Raw genomic sequence first — 22230 nt, forward strand, 5'->3', positions numbered from 1 at the left:
CTGGTGTGTACCTTATCTTTTCATCCTTTTTATGTGGGCTTTCAGAGAGCAAATTTAAAAAAAAAATTTTTTTTAATGTTTATTTATTTTTGAGAGAGAAAGACAGAGAGAGAGAGACAGAGACAGAGTGTGAGCAGGGGAGGGGCACAGAATCTGAAGCAGGCTCCAGGCTCTGTCAGCACAGAGCCTGATGTGGGGCTTGAACCCATGAGTGGTGAGATCATGACCTGACCCAAAGTTGGAAGCTTAACCAACTGAGCCACCCAGGCGCCCCACAAATTTAATAAATTTTGATGAGGTCCAATTTATCAATTTTTTGGCTATGGTCTATTTCATTTTCATCATTTCCATTTAGGTATTTTTATAACTTGTATTTCTTCACTGAGTTTTCTATTTTTTCATTTGTTTCAACAGAATGTATAACTGATTGCTGAAGTGCTTTTATGGTGATTGCTTTAAAATCCTTAGCAAATTTCAGTGTCTGATTCATCTCAGGATTGGTGTCTGTGACTCTTTTCATTCACGTTGTGATTTTTGGTTCTTGGTATGACGAGTGACCTTGGCGCTATTTAAGTCCTGTACTTTAGCACACATCCATCCTGTTCAGGTTTAGCACGCAGGTTGTGGCCTACTTTTGCATGGCTCCAATGACAGTTTAATTTTCAGAGCCTCTGCTGCTTATCTTGGTCTCCTTGGTTTATCAGGTACTGTTGAGGCTCCCATAGCACCCTGCCGGAACTGCCTGCAGGACTGACCCAGCCCGTGGGTGTCTCTTGGTAGGGGGTTGATCTCAGGCCCCCTGGGAAGAGGAGGTTTTCCAGATGGGCTGCTTGTTGTTGTGGGATATCCCTTTTCCAGTGCCTCCAGCTGCCCCAGTGAATGTAAGAAGGTAGGGAGCAAGGGGAGTCTCAGGCCCACAAAGACAAAGGGGATTCTCGGCCCAGGTCACTACTTGAGTTGGCAGAATCCCCTCACTTGTGCTTGCGGGCCACCTGGGTCTGGTTTAGCAGAGGAGTGAAGTCTCTGGCCCAATGGAGGAGAGTGCTTCCTCTCGCCACTTACTATGATGGGTTTTGCTATAGATGCCCCCTCGTTGGGTGCTGGGCTCTCCTGGTGATGTGGGATGACCCACTGCTCAGTACTGTGGAGAAATGAGCCTACCCAGGCCCCTTCTTGTTGCTAGGTTGCAGGCTGAAATGCACCAAGTTCTGGTCACCTTCTTCTGGTGGGTGGGAGAACAGAAGACACTTTGCCTCTGTGTTGTTCCTTCAGTCCTGGGGCCTGAAACCAATTCCTCTTCTTACCACTGCCCACTATTCCTTGATCACCTCTCGTGTTTCCATGGTTTATAGTTGTACTTAGCAGGGAGTCATGGGTATGCCATCTTATCAGATCAGAAATCCCGAAAGATTTTAAAAATCTCATTACCCTTTAATGCTACTATAATTTCATCAAATAAAGCAAATTTAAATCCTTTGGTCTTATCTTTGCAGAAGAACGCAACTTTTTCTTGGCAAATGCACACAAAAAAATCAGATATTATTTTTATGTTTACATTTTCACCTGCAATCAATCAAGCAAGATAAATGAAAAGGTGTCCTCAAATTATATAATGCACTTGCAGTAACTAGACTTAATACTGGTGGCCTTAAGACAAGTTAGCGTCTCAGATTTCGAGTAAAAAAATCTCTAATAACTTGAAGTTTTATTTCTAGTAGGCACAAAAGCTCTGCAAAGGATGAATTATAAAGGCTTAACACATCTAGTACACTGAAATTCTTGTTCTCAGTAACGCTCAGGAATATGTAAAAAATAGTCACTAGAGGGCAGTAGACTCGAACACTGCCCCATGGCAAGCAATTGCCAAGCACCATCTCCAGGATCTAGACCCGGAGCAGCTGTTTGGGTTTTGCTGGCTGAAAACACAGAATATTATTTTAACTCATTCTCCCTCAAACTCATGTTCTAAAATGGCATTGGCCCACGGGTAACTTCCTCATGTTTTCACTTGCACTGTGCTTAACATTCCCTAATGTTTTCGAAGAGTTCTTTACAGAAGAAAATTCTGGATCTAACGACTGAATATATTGTGAAGAAACAGGGTTAAATCTCTTGGCTTGTTTGTCGGTTTTTAGAATTTATTTAAAATTTCCACTCAATTCCATTATTTTGCGAGCAGGAAAATTTAGAATGCTATAAAATGTGATAAGAGTATAGTTTTCCTGGGGCACCTGGCTGGCTCAGTCAGAAGACCATGTGGCTCTCGATTTGGGCTCAGGTCATGACCTCACGGTTGTGAGATCAAGCCCTGCATTGGGCTCCGCACTGAGCATGAAGCCTGCTTGGGATTCTCTCTCTCTGCCCCTCCCCTCCCCTCTCAAAATAAATACATGAACATTAAAATTTAAAAAACCCTGTGACTATAGGCAAAGTACACAGAAGTAAACAAGTCTCTTCTCCCATAGGTGTCCTTGAAACTCAAAAGTGAGGAGCAATGAGAGATGTCACAGATGGCAAATAGCATTCTTGAGCCTTTGAAAAGAACTCTCCTCTTAAACTACTATCTCTAACGACTATTTAAGGTTATCTACAATTTGGCAGTCTAAACTAGAGAAGAATATTCTTCTATTTTCAGACAAGGGATAGAAAAGTCACAGTTAGAAGTAGTCTGTAGAGAGGGCCACCTAAAAATAGAAGTTACCAGGTTGCTATGTGACCTTGGGTGATTTTCTTCATTATCCTGGGTTTCGACACTCTCTTGCAGAAAATGACACATCTGGGTGAGCTTGGCAATTTTCAAACTGTTTGGCCCTGACATCCTTTCTTCCAATGACTGCTCATCTAGAAGCCTATGATGCAAATAAGTTGATATGGAGAGCAAGAGTGGAGAGTCCAGGGCCCCCATAAGTTCAGTCCTGACCTTATAGCTCCTAAAGGGATGCTTAGAACACAGTTTGAAAACCACCGGCCCAGGGGCTGTAACATTCTGTAATTCTGTGGGCCTTAGTCATATACACGGATAGTTTATCCTTCACTGCTTGGGCCACACAATTAGGACACACTGCTTCCTTCCAATAGTAGCAAGCAAAGAATTCAACATCCTGTTTTGGACCTGAAAATGAAGCCTACAGTGGCTGAATCTCTAGAACTCACCCCAATGAGTGGTAACAAATCAGAAATGCACTGGCATGCAGGACACTCAAACTTTCCAAATAAAACCCATCAACTGGACATGGGATAGTAAGCACCAGATTTTGTTCTCTGATTTCTCAGAGAATTAGTTCCTCAATCTCCTTCTTTCCCTTCCTCCCTATATTTCAGGTCTGGTTTAAAGGGTGCTGGGTCATTAGCTGCTAGGTTGGATGTCACTTCTAGGTTGGATTGTCACCTCTAAGGAAAATGTCTTTACCATTATTTACATGTGTAGAATACATCCTGACTCCTATTTAAGATGACAACACCACATTCAGAATTCTATAGTTATTATATATAAATTCTATTTTGAAATTTTAGATTTAAGAGCTTAAAGTTTCTTTTTTATAATTTTTTTTAATTAACGTTTATTTCTTTTTGAGACAGAGAGAGACAGAGCATGAACGGGGGAGGGGCAGAGAGAGAGGGAGACACAGAATCGGAAACAGGCTCCAGGCTCTGAGCCATCAGCCCAGAGCCCGACGCGGGGCTCGAACTCACGGACCGCGAGATCGTGACCTGAGCTGAAGTTGGACGCTTAACCAACTGAGCCACCCAGGCGCCCCAAGAGCTTAAAGTTTCTTATGGAAATAAAATTTTCCAGAATTACAAATAGATACCATAGGAATCATAGAAAGGAAAAAGGACACATTTATCTATTCTTAAATCGCAAATTCCTTGGATGAAATGCCTATATATTTATATAGGTTACAAAATGGTCTTTGAAGATTGGGATTTTGACAGATTCCAGAAGAAAAAAAAGGAGACATTAAATCACTATTTACTTTAGACATACAACTAGGGCTACCAGCTAGGGCTTTTAATCATCAAGACTTAATCATCAAACATTCAGTTTGTTGTTCACATGCAACCGGTTTTCTCAACAAATGCTCTTAGAAGTCAAAGTTTGAGGAAAGGGCTCAAAAAGAAACATTTACCAACTCCATATTGCAACGTCTAAGCCAAACAACTCCAGAGCAACTCTTTGTCCTATATTAGAAGGCATCTAATAGAATGCATCTCCAGGGGCGCCTGGGTGGCGCAGTCGGTTAAGCGTCCGACTTCAGCCAGGTCACGATCTCGCGGTCCGTGAGTTCGAGCCCCGCATCGGGCTCTGGGCTGATGGCTCAGAGCCTGGAGCCTGTTTCCGATTCTGTGTCTCCCTCTCTCTCTGCCCCTCCCCCGTTCATGCTCTGTCTCTCTCTGTCCCAAAAATAAATAAATGTTGAAAAAAAAAAAAATTAAAAAAAAAAAAAAAAAAAAAGAATGCATCTCCAGAACAGAGGCTGCAGAGGGCCCTGATGAGATCAGCCACCGATCTCAGACTTTTCTCAATCTATAGCAGTACACACAGAACTTCACTCCAGGAAACCCTGGTGACCTTGTTTTTGAGGGGTTTATCCGAGACCACTGACCATCTCACTTGGCACTTGCATTCTGTTTACTCTATGCTTTTCTCCAGCCCAGTAACAAAAGAGAAAGGAAACAAGTATCTAAGAGGCAGGGAATCCAAGCCCATCGCTAAATGCGTATGGGGGACTAATTGACGGACTCAGCTCAACAGTTTCTGGAGTGGCCTGGAGCTGACCAGGAAGGAAGGAGCACATTTCAAGGACAGGAACAACGCAGCTGAGGCATTAAGGCCTGACTCAGCATAAAAACAAGCCCGACAGGAGTAGCAGGCCTGTGTTAATGAGTAGTTAGACACCAGCAGGGGCCTGCATTCGGCTGGCATGCACCTGTATGTTACCTAGTGCCTTGCCAGTTACTAAAATATTGCAATACTGCTGAACTGGCTGTTAAATATCTTGAACAGGGGTGCCTGGACGGCTCAGTCAGTTAAGTGTCCGACTTTGGCTCAGATCATGATCTCGCAGTTCATGGGTTCAAGCCCCACATCAGGCTCTGTGTTGACAGCTCAGAGCCTGGAGCCTGCTTCAGATACTATGTCTCCCTCTCTCTCTCTCTCTGCCCTTCCCCCGCTCACACTCTGTCTCTCTCTCTTTGTCTCAAAAGCAAATGAACATTAAAATAATTTTTTTTTTAATCTTGAACAAATGCTTTGGACATGAGATTATGCAGAGCCTTGACAAGGAGGCACAGGAGCCTTGTTTGGAGTTGGAAGGAAAGTGGGGGTGTACAATGATATCTCAAAGGGATTTAAATAGAGAAACATGATGGAAATGCTGTTTCAAGAAGACCTTTTTGGCAGTGTGGCTCTTCTGTCAGATCTCACCAGGAAGAGAAGGGAGGGAGTTCTGTACTCCTATGCCTGGCTTAGGTGACAAGTTGTTGTTTGTTTTACTACTACTTCATAAGAAGTAGCTAGACAATGCTTGCTCAAGACACCAGTTCGAGACATAGGAGCGGTGTTTATCTAGAGAGACACAGCCCAGACTCACCCGCTTTTGGGTACCCAGACTGAAATGACCAAGGCTTTGAGGTTTTCCTGACTAATACTCTCCGATTCTTATCAACTCATTTCCTAGAAAGTGCTCTGAACTCTCATGTCCCTTGCTGCTAATATCCTCCTCCAGGGCATGAACAGTGATATGGCAGTTGGGCATACAAGATTAGGGCAGAGAAGTGTCCATTAGGTTTAGCTCCTGGGCAAAATCACCAGCATCTGAGCAAGGGCGGGCTTAGTCTAGTGGGTAGTGGGGGTGAAGGACATGTGCCCAGAATTGAAGAACAATCATAAGAGGAAGTAGAATGGAATATGGGCAACCCCTTCAAAAAGCCTGGCTGGGAAGAACAGGTCAGTGATGGGCAAAGCCAGAGGCAGCTGCATGGTGAAATGGGGGATCCTTTATAAAAGTTAGGCGTCAGCCCAGGTCCCTGTCCTTAAAACCTGGTTTTTCCAGTGGTCCCTGCCATCTCCTAAAATTGAGGCCACTCGTCCCTTGCCTGCTATTCTTCCAGAGGTTACAACTGTGATGCTGACTCCGACCCTGAAGTTGGGACCTTCCCACTCACTGATAAGCCACCTGCACACTGCCTGCCACTTGCTGGGATTTCTGGGTACTCTCGTTGCATTACCTGTTGCAGGGCTGTGCTCTGCTACCAGTAGGCTATTCTACACCATCACCGTGGACCCCATCTCCTTGCTAACTGTGTGTCTGAATTTTAACCATAGGTTTTGACAACTGGGCTAATTTGACTGAATCTTAAGGGTCAGCTCCTGGCTCCTATTTCACCCAGTAGCTAGAGAAGCCAGGTCCTGGGTTCACCCTCAGACCTCTGTAAGCAACCTGCCATACTCCATCAGTTCTTGAGGTAGTCAACCATACTCTGAGGTAAGCACAGGCTATCTAAGTGCAACCAACAGTAAGGGAGTACTAGGGCTGGGTGCAGCCCAATGCTGAGATACCTTGGGTGACTCTCAGCTGGAAAACTTTGACTGTGTTCACCAATCTCTAGAAGATCAACTTCCTTACAAAACACAACAGCAAACAAGCAAGCCAAGAATGCAAGTTGGCTTGGGAGCTGGATATGTTAAAAAGCAGAGCTAGAACAGTAGCCATCAGAACACCAACGGAGACCAATGTAAAGGTAGGCCGTGTCTCTGAGCAAACAACAGATCCAGAGTTATCCGAACTAAATTAAAATGTGGGCAAAATCTGCTGAAGGGCTGTGGGGGAGAGAATCTGTAATTACAACTACCTATGAGCATGCAGTGAAGGGAAGGAAAGTGGATCTTACTTATATATACTTCTTTAAATTTTAGTTTTTAAATGTTTATTTACTTTTGAGAGGGAGAGAGAGGGAGAGCCAGGCAGAGGCAGAGAGAGAGAGGGAGAGAGAATCCCAAGCAGGCTCCATGCTGACAGTGCAGAGCCCAACACGGGGCTCTAGCCCACGATGAACCATGAGATCATGACCTGAGCCAAAATCAAGGGTCGGCCCTGTAACTGAATGAGTCACCCAGGTGCCCCGGATCCTATTTATTTATTTATTTATTTACTTAAGATTTTATGTATTTTTTTTAATGTTTATTTATTTTTGAGAGCGAGAGAGACAGAGCATGAGCGGGAGAGGGGCAGAGAGAGGGAGACACAGAATCCAAAGCAGGCTCCAGGCTCTGAGCTGTCAGCACAGAGCCCTATGCAGGGCTCGAACCCACAGACCATGAGATCATGACCTGAGCCAAAATCGCGGCTCAACTGACCGAGCCACCCAGGCACCCCCCCCACCCCAGGTCCTCCTTATAAATAGAAAATCAAAACTCAAGACCATAGACAGTTTTGAGAAACTGGAGGTGCAAGATGGTCAGCCAAGAGCAAATCAGGCTGGGTGGTTAGGGCAGTGATTTCCCCCACAGTGTAGGACCGTCCACCTCAGCCATTTCACTGGCTGGTAATGGTCGGATTACCAGTGAGAATCTTTCCTAAATTTACTTAGTAAAAATCTCTTTCTCACAAAAGGCAACTCTGAAATGTTTACAACAAAATAAATAGCTTCCCATGCTGTGTAAATTTCACTTAGTGAGATCAGAATGAAGTTCCTTTTGTGGTGGATACACCTGAGTGCATTTATTCCTGCCTACCATAAGCTATCCGCTACAAAGCTACTAAATATAAAGGTGGCTGCCTTCCATTGGATCCTAGCGTAATCCCTGCTCCCATCATGATATCTTTCGGATATCATTTCCACTCAGTTCTTGGGAAGCTCTAGGTGATCTGGTCCAATTTTATTTTATTTTATTTTATTTTATTTTATTTTATTTTATTTTATTTTATTTTATTTTTTAAATTTTTTTGAATATTTATTTTTACTTTCGAGAGAGAGAAAAAAAGAGTGCAAGCGGGCAAGGGGCAGAGAGAGAGAGAGAGAGAGAGAGAGAGGCACAGAATCCAAAGCAGGCTCTAGACTCTGAGCTGTCAGTACAGAGTCTGACGCAGGGCCAGACTCACAAACTGCAAGATCATGACCTGAGCCGAAGTCAGACACGTAACCGACTGAGCCACCCAGATGCCCCGATCTGGTCCAATTTTAAGCAACCATAACAAGTATCGTGAGTATACAAAAGTACTGCAGAAAAGTGGACTGCACCACAAAATTAAGATTGCTTTTAAATATGTAAGTCTGAATAAAATAGTATCAAAAACTTAATATTCCTCCCTAAAACTGCCCCCCCTCCAAAAATGAGTTGTTTGCTGTATCAAGCTAACAAACTTGCCTAGATTCATTTCTGGGCAATTCCTTATCTCAGTGATATCATCCATTTGGTTGTTTTCCAGGTTAGAAAAAGCAACTTTTTTCCAATAAAAATGTGATTTAAAACAGTGCCTTTGGGCTCAGCCCAGCTCCGCCATTTATTAAGTAACACTGGGCAGGCTTCCTAATGTCTCCACATCTACATTTCCTTATTTATAAAATAGGGTTGCTTTCTGCTTCTCAGGTTTGTGGTAAGAATTAAAAGTAGCAATCTTTGTGAACCACTTAGCATGGAGCCCAACAACAAAAAACCTGACAGGCAGCCAGGCTGCCATAAATAGGAGTGATCATTATTCCTGTATTCTAAGACATTCCGATATCTAGCTCTGCAGAGAAAAGTAACCACAGAACCTTCGTTGAGGTAGTATGTGCAAACCAACATGAGTGTTTTAAACACATGCTGCAGATCAGGAGGCATGGCCACAGGGAAGAAGGAGGAGATAAGACTACCGGATGCTAGAAATGGCTCCATTTGGAAAGGTCAAATTGGGGGGTAGGGTGCAGAGGGGGGGTGTGAGAATGTGTAAGGGTGGAAAACATAAATTGGATGCATTTTAGGAACATCAGACAGACAGAGTTCCCCAATCTCTCTTCTACCTATCCTCGATTCCTGAGATTAAACCATTCTTTAAGGTTAAGGCTAGGTATTCTTAAATGAAGATCATCCTAGAAAAGCTGACACGTGAAGCTATTTGTCTCTGAGTCCAAGTTTCAAATTGTCTTTTGGGGAGGCTCTGAAGGGTGACATATGAAGGCCCAGGGCACATAGGAATGGGGTGGAGGCCCAAGCAAGGAGAAGACAAAGTGAGAACTGGGCCTCCAGTTGGACTGGACCCACTTGGATTTGGGGTGCATGTGTTCTATCCTAGCAGAAGTGGCTCAGGATTTATATCACTGCACAATAGTTGATAACGCACTTTGCACACGTTAATGGCTGACAGTTGGGCCATGTCTCCATCAATTACACATTTTGACTTTTCTTCTGGGAGGCAGATGCAATCTGACAATCTCCTCCAACACTGATTGTGCTATGGGGCTAAATTCAGGCTTCACCTGATTCAGTGCTGCCTATGACCCCCACTCCTTATACATGGAACTTTCCAAAGTTACTCCTAACCAGCCTTAAGCTACATGTGTGGGCAGTGGAGAGGGGACCAGAGATGTTTTTACGTTGGGATCAGCTTCAGCCCTACATCCATACAAGCATATCTCTTAATGAAATACCAATAGCAGTTAACATTCACCCATTCATTCCTCATACAAGTATCTATTGAGTACCTGGAATTTATATTCCAGGAGATGAATCAATTAAAGTCAAATCTAGGGTGCCCAGTGGCATTCCTGCCGAGGCAAAGAATAAAGCCAGGGAAGGGTACAACAAAGAACGTCAGCAGGGAGGAGGGTGGCTGGCTCTTAGAGGTGGGAGGCAGAGGCCCCGCCCAGTGAGGATAAGAACAGTAGGAGGTCAGGGCAGAGACGTGGCAGACCCAGGGCCCAGAGGGCATGGGTGCCATAGGACTTTGGCTTTTGCTCTGAGACAGATGAGAAGCCATGGGAGTTTTGCACCAAGGACTCACATGATCTGATTTGCATTTTTAAAAGGATCCTCTGGTGGATGTGTTGAGAAAAGAGTGTAGGAGGTCAAGGGCAGGTATGGAAAGAGCTGGTTAGGAGTTTGTAACAATAATCCAGAAGACAGGCAACAGTGGCAGCAGAGGGGGTGGCAAAACGGTTTAGATTCTAGATCTTACTCTGGCAGTAAAGCTGACAGTGATAGACTGGATGTGAGAGAGGTTGAGGATGACTCCAAAGTTTGGGCCTAAGTGAATGGATGGGTAAAAATGCTTTTTAGAGATGAGAAAGGGTCAACGAACAGGTGTGTATATACAAGGGGAAATGGACTGGGGAGGGGGTGGAGGAATTAACAATTTGCTTTAGGATATATCAAATTCCAGAAGTCTAACAGAAATCTAAATGATGATGTCAAGTACACAGAGCTCAGAGACATTAAGAAACATGCCCCAAGTCCCAGAGCCAGTAAGTGGGAGAGCTTTGGGCCCAGGTCTGTGGACCTCCAGGTCTGGACTGGGCAAAGAATGGGAAAGACAAGGGCTTTACAACCAGAGATGGTCAGTAACTACGTCAACAATCATCATTAAGCTTAAATAATAAACCTTCTGGCAATTCAGTCAGGGAAACTTGTAGAAAAGTTGTTCCCCAAATGCAGAGTACACTCTATACGAGGAATACTGAGTGCCCTACTACTGTCACCTGTAACATTTAACAGGCCCACATTGCTGCATTCTGAAGTTTTAGTTTTTATTTTATTTTTTAATTTATTTATTTATTCTAGAGAGAGAGAGAGTGTGTGCACGTGCTCATGCGAGTGTATGCAGGGGAGGGTCAGAGAGAGAGGGAGAGAGAAAATCCCAAGCAGGCTCCATGCTGTCAGCACAGAGCCCAACGTGGGGCTCAAACTCACAAACCATGAGATCATGACCTGAGCTGTAATCAAGAGTCAGATGTTTAATCCACTGAGCCACCCAGGCACCCCAACTTTCTGAAGTTTTAAAAGAACAAAACAAAATTCAATTCCACCCTCTCCCTGTTGAACCTCTGAATGCAGTTGGATGGAGATTAGAAAGGTCCTCAGACAAAAAGGCCTCCAGGAAATAGCTCCTTGTGGTTACACCAGGGAGCTTGTCCTTTGAAGTCTCTCCCCACAGTTGTGCTTAGATAAGATGTTTTTCTACCCGAGACAATGAATCATTCCTCAGAGAGGTGCTATTGGAAAAGAGAGAAACAAACAACCACATACCTGTATGTATGGGGGGGGGGGGGGTGTCAGTGTTAGCTTGTTTTAAACTCTGTTTCTTACCTGGATCTGCATCAGAAGAGCAAGGACTAGAAAGGGCTTCTACAGAACTAAAAGCCTCACTGTCGGCCTCTTGGTGGGGTCTCTGCAGCACATAATCTCTTATGTCATAAACTGTTGGCAAATCCAAGGCACTGCTCTCCTCGGACTGGCTGCCTGGAGTGGCTTCCTGGGTCGCCATAGTCCTGCTGTGGAGAAAATAATTCAATACAAGAGGCATTGCCTAAGAGGAGGCCCCCATTTCAGTCACAGCTTGAAGGACTAAAGTCCCAGCGCCTTAAAGGCCAAACAACACTTTGGCCGAAATACTTTCCCATTAGTAACAGTCTTCCTTGTGCTTACTTTAGACCCAGTATTTGTTTACCATGTTTCTTCATCATGAGAAACAAATACTCTCGACACAGAAAGATTAACAATTTCAGCTGGAGAATAAACCGCATGTCTGATAAGGATGAAGCACTCTGCAACACGATAATCCAAGGACTACAAGAATATGTAATGAGAAGAGAGACTGTCTGTGATACATTATGTGGAAAAAAGATTTTTAAACAATAGGTAGGGTTTGATCCAGACTTTATAAAATGCAGAATCATGTGGGGTGTGTGTGTGTGTGTGTGTGTGTGTGTGTGTGTGTGTGTGTAAGTGAGAAATACACATATCTATAGCTAGACAAAAAGCATCTGGAAGGATAAATCCCAAATAAACTTCAATGGTAATTAATTCAGTGGTTTAATTGCTGACTAGTGAGATTACGGGTGACTTGTATTTTTATCTGTGGCTTAATCAAACATGCATTCAGCCAATGATTTAACACGCCAGGCCCTGGGTATACAAAGGTGAATGTAATAGACCCTTCCTTCAAGTTGCTCACAGTTTGGGATGATGCAGACGCACCAACATACCATGTAAACACAACGACAAGACAGAGAAGAACCCAGAAAGCAACAGTAAGTTTTCTGGAGAAGGTCATCTCCAAGCATGGGACAGGCCAGGCCAATGCCTGGGGGACAGCGCAAATGCAAGTAGAACCAGCTTGGGCAACCACAAGTGCCATGGGGTGCTGGGAGTTTAAAGTGAGAGTCAAAGAACAATCGCACATGGGTAACTGGGGAGAGACAAACCTTGTGGTTTCAGCTGGATGGCCGTGGGGCTCTTCTGTTCCCAGCTCTGGGAAGGACAGCGAGGCTTGGCTGTTGATAGCCACTTGGATGCACAAACGCTCCAGCTGAGCTTTCGAGACCACAAAGGTGCTTTATTGGGTTCATCACTTGGACATTTCTTGTTACATTGGTGTTCCAAAAAAAAAATAAAATAAAATAAAATAAAATTAGGTGTTCCTCATCCTCCCTCCCCAGGTAGACCCCGATCTACTTGTGGGTACTGGATTCTCTGTTGGAAGGTTCTTTACAGTGCATTCAGCTCTGCCCACCTCTCTATAAAATAACTACGGGCCTGGGGAGAGCCTAAACCCTCTGCAACTCTCTGCCTCATAAATTTCTGTAATCAATAAATCATATTGTAGCCAACACCACGCGTCATGACTGCCGTGGGCCGCCATGTGCCATGCAGAGGAGTTTACACGGTCAGATCTGCAGATTTGGCAGCTGGATGGGAGATGACTTTATAGGGCTTCAGCCCAGTGGCCAGCAATCTTAGAAGCAACAGGAATTCATTCAGCTGCCATGGTCCTGGTGAGAGACAAGGAGCATGTGAACTAGGGTAGGGTAATCAAGAGCAGGGGGCAGATTAAGAACATATGTAGGAACTAAAATGAGAGTAGAACTTCATCACTGAACAGGCAAAGGGGCTAAAGAGAAAGAGAGTCAATGAGGAATGGCAGCTTTAATGACTGGGTTACTTTATCTAACTGCGTTAGAGAAGGAATAGTTTTCGGAGCGGGTGGTATTCCAAATTATGGAATACTGTACAGCTGTTAAGATGACAGCTGGAACCTGAAAGATCTCAAAGACATATGTTTGAATGAAACAAGCAATTTCAGAATAACAGGAACAGTATAATAATAAGGGTAGATAACATTTATCCAGTGCTTGTTGGGTGCCAAGCACTGTGCGAAGAGCTTCATCTGCAATAGCCCCATGAAGCAGGCAATCTTACCACGACCCTCATTTACAATCAGACAGTCAGACACAGAGAGAAGTCGAGTAACTTGCCCAAAGAAACTTCATCTAGAAAATGCCAATCTGGAATGAACCCACCTCCCAGACCTCCCAGCCTCCTGTGTCTGCACAGCCCAAAGGACCACCCTATCAGGCAAAGATAGGGTGTGTATAAAAACAAATCAACAGAGAGGCCTGGCAAGATTCCTCGTTTGAGGACAACGGTCGCATGCTGTTGTGGACATTCGCCCATGCAGAGAGTGAGCCAAGAGAGCAAGCAGCTGATTGCTTCTGAAAGAAGCAGAGGGATCAAGGTTCCCAAAGAAGCAAGAACATCCTGTCTCTTCACACATATTACATTAGCCAACCAAGCCTGAAGTTTCATCAAACACCTCCGCCACAGGCATCTGTGTCTCTTCCTTCTCCCCTCGTGTTAACAAACACTGCTCTGGAGGCTTCTGGAAGGGAAAAAATAGTTCCGTGAAGGACAGCAGTACATCCTGCCTGCCTGAAAAGGAGCCTTGACATTGACCATCAAGCAAGAGTGTCACTAGTGATACAAGCAGTCTGTCTTTTCTTTTAGAAATCACTGGTATTAAATGTCAAATATATTCCAAACTGGGCATTTGAACAAAAAAAAAAAAAAAAGGAAGAAAGGAAGGAAAGAAGGAAGGAAGAAAGAAAAAAGAAAGTCTACTGAAAGGCAGAATCTGGTTTATTCCAAAGTAAGAAACTGTACATGCAAAACATTCTTTGGAATTCTGAAGTTGCCCAGGAGAAAGCAAGTAATAGGTACAGATGAGACCCTTCCTATGGCCTGTAACCACCTAAGCTGACAAGTACGATGCAATGATTATCTCTGCCCTAAAACTTTTAACACAGGGTTCCACTTTCTTCTCCAGAAGAGCTTATTTTCCTCTCTTAAAAGTACTTGGGGCACCTGGCTGGCTCAGTCAAGAGAGCATGCGGCTCTTGATCTCAGGGTTGTGAGTTTGAGCCCCACATTGTGTGTAGAGATTGCTTAAAAGGATCTTTCAAAAAAAAAAAAAAAAGTGCCGAGGCACCTGGGTGGCTCAGTCTGTTAAGGCCTCCAACTCTTGGTTTCAGCTCAGGTCATGATCTCATGGTTTCATGGGTTCAAGCCCACATCGGGCTCTGCACTGGCAGTGTGGAGCCTGCTTTGGATTCTCGCTCTCCTTTTCTCTGTGCCCTTTCCCTACTTGCCGTGTCTCTGTCTCTCTCAAAATAAATAAATAAAACTTAAAAAAACAAAAAAGGCTTTAATTATACAATCTAAGTGTTGTTTTCCAATACCATAGGGGCACAGGCACAAGATGTCTCTCGGTACATCAAAACCTGCTTACCGAGAGAAGACAGCCATTCTCCCATGACTACAGATTCTTACCAACCTATAAATCCAAGTCAGTCAGGGTCCTCAGATAAAAAGCTGTTTAGCTTCATCTCTTTTTTCAGCCAAAGGTCTTCCCTCCCTTCATGTTTTTACAGTGAAAAGTTTCAAACATAAAGAAAACTGGAAAGAATTATCTGATGAACATTCCTATAGCTACCGTCTAGATTTCACAATTAACATCATACTATGATTTTCTTTATCATAAAACTATCCACCTGTCCAAGTCTTTATTCATCTTTAATTCTTCTTTTTTTACATATTTCCAGTGACCTGTAATGAAAGGTTCTGAGTTAGTGCCCGGTACAATCAATTTGCATTTCCAAATGCTCACACTGTTAGCTAAGTGAAGCGTGAGTCAGAGGAGGATCAAAGTGGAGCAAGGAGCACAGCTGGGAAGCTCTGCAGAGCAGTCCAGAGATACGCAGGGTCTCTGAAGTTAGAGACTCACTTTTTAGCTGTGTCACCTTGGGCAAGTCACTAACGTCTGTTTCCTCTATCGATAAAAATGGCTTGATGCCTGTGCTTACCTCATAGGGTTGTCATAGGAATTATATGAAATTAATGGATGGAAAATACTCAGTAGAGAATGCATGCTCAATAATATCTAGATCCAATAAGTCAAGTAGTAATAATTAGAAAACAATTTACAGGCTTCCATCTTCCCAGTCTACCTCCTATCCATTTGCCCTTCTATTTCCCATTCAGTAGCCATCTTATTTCTTTCATTCTTATCCAGTGTATTTTATAGTCCATTATCTTGTCAGTACCCTAAACTTCCCTTCCCGAACCATTGTGTTCTTTTATCACACCCGTTTGGCAAAACCCTCGCCTAGATGAACTCAGTTTATCTCCCCCCTCTGCAGGGCTAGACATGAGTCACTGAATAGAGCAAGCTGGCTCACTCTAACTGAATAAACATCAACTAGAAATGGGCTGTTTGGCCACATGAATCTTGAGATGTTTATCTCATTACTTCCTCTTCCCCTCTCCTTGACTCTTGTGCTTTCTCCTGTCTTCTTCAAGAAGCTCAGACGCTTCCCATCTGTCACACGCCTTCCTGCTCTTTTCAGTAGATCTGCTCACTTCCTAACTGACAAAGGAAACAGAATCCAGCAGAGAGGAACTTCCTCCACCACCCGTCAAGCAGAACAAAGTCTCCGACGTCTGCACACTGCTTCACTCCTCTTCACAACACAGAGCTGTCCCTCCTGTGGCAAAGTCCAACCCTCCACCTGCACCTTAAATCCTGCTCTCTAGACCCTTCAACAAGCCCTCAGTGACAACAACCCCTTCTCTCACTTCTCTCCCACTGGATCTTCACTTAGATTTTTCAATATGCCCAAATTGCTCCCATTTTCAACAAAACCTAGCATGTAAGAGAATGTCCTTGTTCTTTGGAAATGCCACTCAAACATTAATTGGTACGGGGAAAGGTGTGCACAACACACTCTCAAATAGTGTTCTGTGTGTGTGTATGTGTGTGTGTGTGTGTATGAGAGAGAATGGTAAAGTAAATTGATGGGGCAAGTATAGACAGCTGGTGAATCTGGAAAATGCTATTTGGGAGTTCCTTGTACAAGTCTTGCAATTTTTTGAAGGTATAAAATCATATCAACATTAAAAGTTGTCAAGAAGTGGTGCCTGGGTGGCTCAGTCGGTTATAGCGTCTGTCCAACTTACAGCTCAGATCACGATCTCATGGTTTGTGAGTTCGAGCCCTGCATGGAGTTCTCTGCTGTCAGCACAGAACCTTCTTTGGATCCTCTGTCCCTCTCTCTCTCTCTCTCTCTGCCCCTCCCCCACTCCTTCTCTCTCCCCCACCTCTCAAAATTAAATAAACTTTTTTTTAAAGTTGTCAAGAAAGTGGGGTGCCTGGGTGGCTCAGCTGGTCAAGCAACAGACTCTTGATTTCAGCTCTGGTCATGATCTCATGGTTCATGAGTTGAGACCCACATTGGACTCCACGTTGCTTGCTTGGGATTCTTTCTCTCCCTCTCTCTCTGCCCCTCCCTGGCTCCCGTGTGCAAGCTCTCTCTCTCTCTCTCTCTCTCTCTCTCTCTCTCTCTCTCTCTCTCAAGCAAAGGTTGTCAAGAAAGAAAGAAAAGTGAAACGGAAATCTTTGACACCTGCACTCCCCACAGCCAGTCTCCTCTCCTATCCACAAAATTCTCAAAAGTCTAAATTGGTTCATTTCCTCATCTCCACCAACTCAATCACTCTAGCATACGACTTCTAGAAACTCCTTCTTCTGCCATCCTTTGTTTGCTTTCCAGGGAACCACTCTCCTGTCTTCCCATCTCTTTGCCTTTGTTCCTTCCATCCTGCTCTGTGGCTCATCCTCCATCCGCAACTGGACTTTCTCCATGTTTAGCCCAAGGCTCTCTCCTCTTCTTTCCTCCTCTGATACATTAATCACCATCCAGAAATTTCTCTCTAGCCCAGATCCTCCAACACCAGGCCCCACTGCTTTCCAGGCTTCAAGCATAATGGCTTTTCTTCAGGTTCTCCAATAAGCCCCACTTCCTCCCACTACACTTGTCATTCCCTTCCCTAAATAACTCTTCTAAAAAATGGAAGAGGAGCAAACACTTCCCAATTTAGTCTAAGCTCAGCATCAGCCTGATACTAAATCAAGACAAAGACACCACAAAAAACTATAGACCAATACTATGAATACAGACACAAAAATCCTTGACAGAATACTAACAAACCAAACCCAGCAAAATACAAAAAGGATTAGACTCCATGACCAAGTGGAACTTACCTTAGGAATTCAAAGTTGTTCTAACATCTCAAGATGAATCAATGTAATATACTATATTAGAATAATGGACAAAAAGAATAAGGGACAAAAACCACAACACACACACACACACACACACACAGCATTTGATAAAGTCAAACACTCTTTCATGATCAAACCACTCAACAACTAGAAATAGAAAGGAACTTCCTCAGTCTGATAAAGGGTATTTTTTGGGAAAAAAAATGCATAGCTAGCAGCATATTTTGTGGTAAAATGTTTTCCCCCTAAGATCAGGAACAAGACAATGATGTCTTCTCTGATCACTTCTATTCAACATTATACTGGAGGTGTTAGCTAGCACAATGAGGCAAGAAAATGAAATAAAAGTCTTCATATTAGAGAGAAGTAAAACTATTTCTATTAGCAGAAGGTGTGATTTTGTGGATAGAAAATCTCAAGGAGGGGCGCCTGGGAGGCTCAGTCGGTTAAGCGTCCGACTTCGGCTCAGGTCATGATCTCACAGTCCATGAGTTCGAGCCCCGCGTTGGGCTCTGTGCTGACAGCTCAGAGCCTGGAGCCTGTTTCAGATTCTGTGTCTCCCTCTCTCTCTGACCCTCCCCCATTCATGCTCTATCTCTCTCTGTCTCAAAAATAAATAAATGTTAAAAAAAAAATTAAAAAAAGAAAATCTCAAGGAATCCACTTAAAAAACTGGTAGAACCATGAAACAAGTTAAACAAGATTACTGGATACAAGATCAATATAGCAAAATTATATGCAAATGATTTTAAACTGCCAATAAAAAATATGTAAAAATACTGTGCAAATATTTACATACACTAGCAATAAATAATCCTAAAATTAAATTAAAAACATAACTCCATTTAAAATAGCATCAAAAAAGATTAAGGGGCGCCTGTCTAGCTCAGTTGGTTGAGTGTCCAACTCTTCATTTCGACTCTGCCATGATCTCACAGTTTGTGGGACTGAGGGCCTCAAGGGGCTCTGTGCTGACAGTGCAGAGCTTGCTTGGGATTCTTTCTCTCCCTCTCTCTCTGCCCCTCCCATTCTCACACTCTCCCCCAAAAATAATACACTTAAGAAAAAAAACAGCATCCAAAAAGAATAAAATACTTAGGAATATAGTTAATAAAAATATGTGAGACAGGCACAATGAAAACTGGAAAAAAAATTTTTGAAAGAGGGGCTCCTGGCTGGTTCAGTCAGTAGAGCATATGACTCATGATCTCAGGGTTATAAGTTTGAGTTCCACGTTGGATGTAGAGATTACTTAAAAATAAAATCGTTTTATAAAGAGTTGAAAGAAATTAAAAATCTAAATGAATGGAAACACATCTAATATTTTAATATTTTAAGATGGCAATATGGCTTGAATTGATCTATAGATCAGTGTAATTCTTAGTTGCATCTCAGTTGTGTGTGTGTTTTTTTCTATTTGCAGACATTGACAAAAGTACTTAAAAAATTCATACAGAAATTCAAGGGACCCAAAATAGCTAAAACAATCCTGAAAAAGAACAAAGTTGGAGGACTCTTTTTTTTTTTTTTTTTAATTTCAAAACTTAGTAAAAAGCCACACTAATCAAGACTGTGAGTACTGGCATAAGGATGGACATATAGATCAATGGAATAGAACTGAGAATCCAGAAGTAAAATGTACAGTTATGGTCAATTGATTTTCCACAGGGTGCCAAGACATAGGAAAAGGAAAGGGCAGTCTTTTCACTGAGACAAGTGGATATCCACATACAAAGTTGCCAGCACTTTGGAAAACAGTTTGGTAGTTCTTCAAAAGGTTAAACGAGGTTACACTTGGACCTGGGAAGTCCACTGCTAGGCATATGCTCAAGAGACATAAAAACATATATCCAGGGGTGCCTGGGTGGCTCAGTTGGTTAAGCATCCAACTTTGGCTCAGGTCATGATCTCATGGTTCATGAGTTCAAGCGCTGCATCGGGCTCTGTGCTGACAGCTCAGAGCCTGGAGCCTGCTTCAGATTCTGTGTCTCTCTCTCTCTCTGCTCCTCCCCTGCTTGCACTCTGTCTCTCTTTCTCAAAAATAAATAAACATTAAAAAAATTTTTTTAAAAAACATATGTCCACACAAACATTACACAAATGTTCACAGCAGCCTTTTTTTTAAATTTTTTTTTAATATTTGTTTATTTTTGAGAGAGAGACAGTGTGAGCAGGGGAGGGGCAGAGAGAGAGGGAAACACAGAATCGGAAGCAGGCTCCAGGCTACGAGCTGTCAGCACAGAGCCCAAGGCAGGGCTCGAACCCATGAACCATGAGATCATTGAACTGAGCCAAAGTTGGACGCTTAACCAACTGAGCCACTCAGGCACCCCTCAGCAGCTTTATCCACAATAGACAATAAGTGATAACAATCCAAATGTCCATCAATTGATAAATGGATGAATAAAATGTAGTATATGCACACATGGAATATTTTTCAGCTTTATAAAAGAATTAAGTTCGAATACATGCCACATGTATACTTAGTGATAAAAACCTAGTGTTAAAAAACAAGACAACAGATCCAAAATGGTTTTGCTTGTGCTAAACCCCACAACCAATCAGGAATCGCCTCATCAGCACTAGTTGGGTAATCTGCCAGATAGAACCTTGCCATCCCCTAAAGAGGAGTAACCATGCAATAACCAACCTGCTTTTTTGGTCTAGTATCACTTTCTTGTTCCTGCTCCCTTCTGCCTATAAGTCTCTCATTTTGTTCAACTCCTCAGAGCTCCTTTCTATCTGCTAGACTGGATCCTGCCCAATTCAAATTGCTTTTTGTCTCAAATTAACTTAGAATTTTAAATATGCCTCAGTTTATCTTTTAACACTAGTAAAGAAAGACCACATGTTGTATGATTTTATTTGTATCAAATGTCCAAATTGACAAATCTATAGAAAGTAGACTAGTAACTGCCTAGAACTGAAAGGTCAAAGTGAATGGAGACTGCTAAGGGGCACAGGGCATTTCTTTGGGGTGATGGAAATGTTCTAAAATTAGATTGGGGTGGAGGGGGTGTGCCTGGGTGGCTAAATCAGTTAAACATCCCGCTCTTGATTCTGGTTCAGGACTCAGGTCATATACAGGTCATGATCTCATGGTTCATAGGCTGGAACCCCTGATGGGCTTTGCAATGACAGTACAGAGCCTGCTTGGGATTCTCTCTCTGCTCCTGCCCTCCTTGACCGTGCTCTCTCTCTCTCTCTCTCTCTCATTCTCTCTAAATAAATAAACTTTAAAAAATAAAGATAAAAATAGATTGTAGGGATGGCTGCACAATTCTGGAAATATATGAAAAGCCACTGAATTTTACATCTTAAACAGGCGAATTTTATGTTATGTATTTATTGCTTTAAAAAGCTGCTTTTTAAAAAGGAGAAGAACCCAAGGGCATCCGGTCACACTGCCTGCAAATTTACGGGGTTTCCCCAAAGAGGTGTCTGCAGAGGCCATGTGTTGTTGGGGTGGAGGAGGGGTGGTACGGGAAATTGGAAGTGTGCCAGGGGAAGCCTCCATAACTTCCCAACTATGAGACTGATCTGATAACATTGCCTAGACTCCCTGCCGATTCCCAATCCCAGGGTACTCCTTGTTCCACGAAGACAACTGATAGAGAAAAATTGCAAAGTCCCGTTTACACTCACCGACCGGCAACAGCAGCACAGCCAAATCCGGAAGCGGAGGCGCCATATTTGTTATGGGAAAAGAGGGTTTGAAAGGAAGTCACTGGAGCCACCTTTGCTGAGGGCAAGTAAGGGCAATAGAATGTAGCTACCGCCATCTTGACTGAGGGCATTGGCCAAGCCAGTGAAATTTTGCGCCCTTGACTAAACTTTACCAAAGGCTTATTGGTAAATGCTCTTGGTGGACGTTGAAGAAAATAGGAAACATTTTTAATTTTAAAAATTTAAATGCCTACGTTTTAAAAAACATAAAGAGTAGAGAGAAATTAACAAAGAGAATGAAAATATTTTAGTATGTTGCGTGCGACTTAGCCATACACCAGTGCCAGAATTGCAGGATCACAGAAAGGAGACTGAAGGTCATTGTCCCATTTCACCATCTTCTTGAAAGAGTCCTGTACACTCACATCCTCCTACAGATTCCTATCTTAGAATAGAATCCCGTAATTTAGGGAGTCCTTCACTTGAGAAGAATTTTTTAAATAATGCTAGCTGAGGTTTGGCCAACCACATGCTGAATTTGAAGACAAATAAAAATAGAAGCAGAAGTAAAAACATATTCCGACAAACCTAACACAGCAACTGTAAATTTCATTTTTTTCTTCCAGCATTGGTAGTCAAAGTGTATAGATTCAATTTTCACCCTTTTTCATGTAATATATCTTATAAAATATTATTATTATTATTATTATTATTATTTGAGAGAGAGAGAGAATGTGTGTGAGCTGGGAAGTGGGAGAGGGAAAGGGAGAAAATCTTGAGCAGGCTCCACGCTAAGTGTGGAGGTTGTGGGGAGAACTCCATCCCAGGACCCTGGGATCTGACCTGAGCTGAAATGAAGAGTCGTCGCTCAACCAATTGAGCCACCCAGGTGCCCTAAAAACATTCTTCTAAAGTAACACAAATTGTGATTACAGAAAGCCTGGAATAATACTAAGTTACTTTCCTG

General features: G+C 43.0%; 1 protein-coding gene across 4 annotated transcripts in view; it reads right to left on the reverse strand.

The window, feature by feature from the left end:
• The window catches only part of SHLD1 (shieldin complex subunit 1), an 88005-nt gene extending 66147 nt beyond the window's left edge, over nucleotides 1-21858 (reverse strand). Inside the window, exons 1-5 of one of the 4 annotated variants that reach the window (XM_086701735.1) lie at nucleotides 15028-16588; nucleotides 14811-14891; nucleotides 13760-13859; nucleotides 12406-12972; nucleotides 11288-11472 (exon numbers count right to left, since the gene is read on the reverse strand). In XM_086701735.1, coding sequence (XP_086557861.1) covers nucleotides 11288-11465 — 178 coding nt within the window. In that variant the 5' untranslated portion in view covers nucleotides 11466-11472; nucleotides 12406-12972; nucleotides 13760-13859; nucleotides 14811-14891; nucleotides 15028-16588. Of the gene's footprint in view, nucleotides 1-11287; nucleotides 11473-12405; nucleotides 12973-13759; nucleotides 13983-14810; nucleotides 14892-15027; nucleotides 16589-21242 lie in introns of those variants that run through there. The other 3 variants (XM_086701736.1, XM_086701737.1, XM_025932394.2) reach the window with 3 other exon arrangements.
• Between the last annotated feature and the right edge of the window lie 372 nt (nucleotides 21859-22230).

This window comes from Puma concolor, chromosome A3, assembly GCF_028749965.1.
Source record: "Puma concolor isolate L17-30 chromosome A3, mPumCon1.1.hap2, whole genome shotgun sequence".
Classification (NCBI taxonomy): domain Eukaryota; kingdom Metazoa; phylum Chordata; class Mammalia; order Carnivora; family Felidae; genus Puma; species Puma concolor.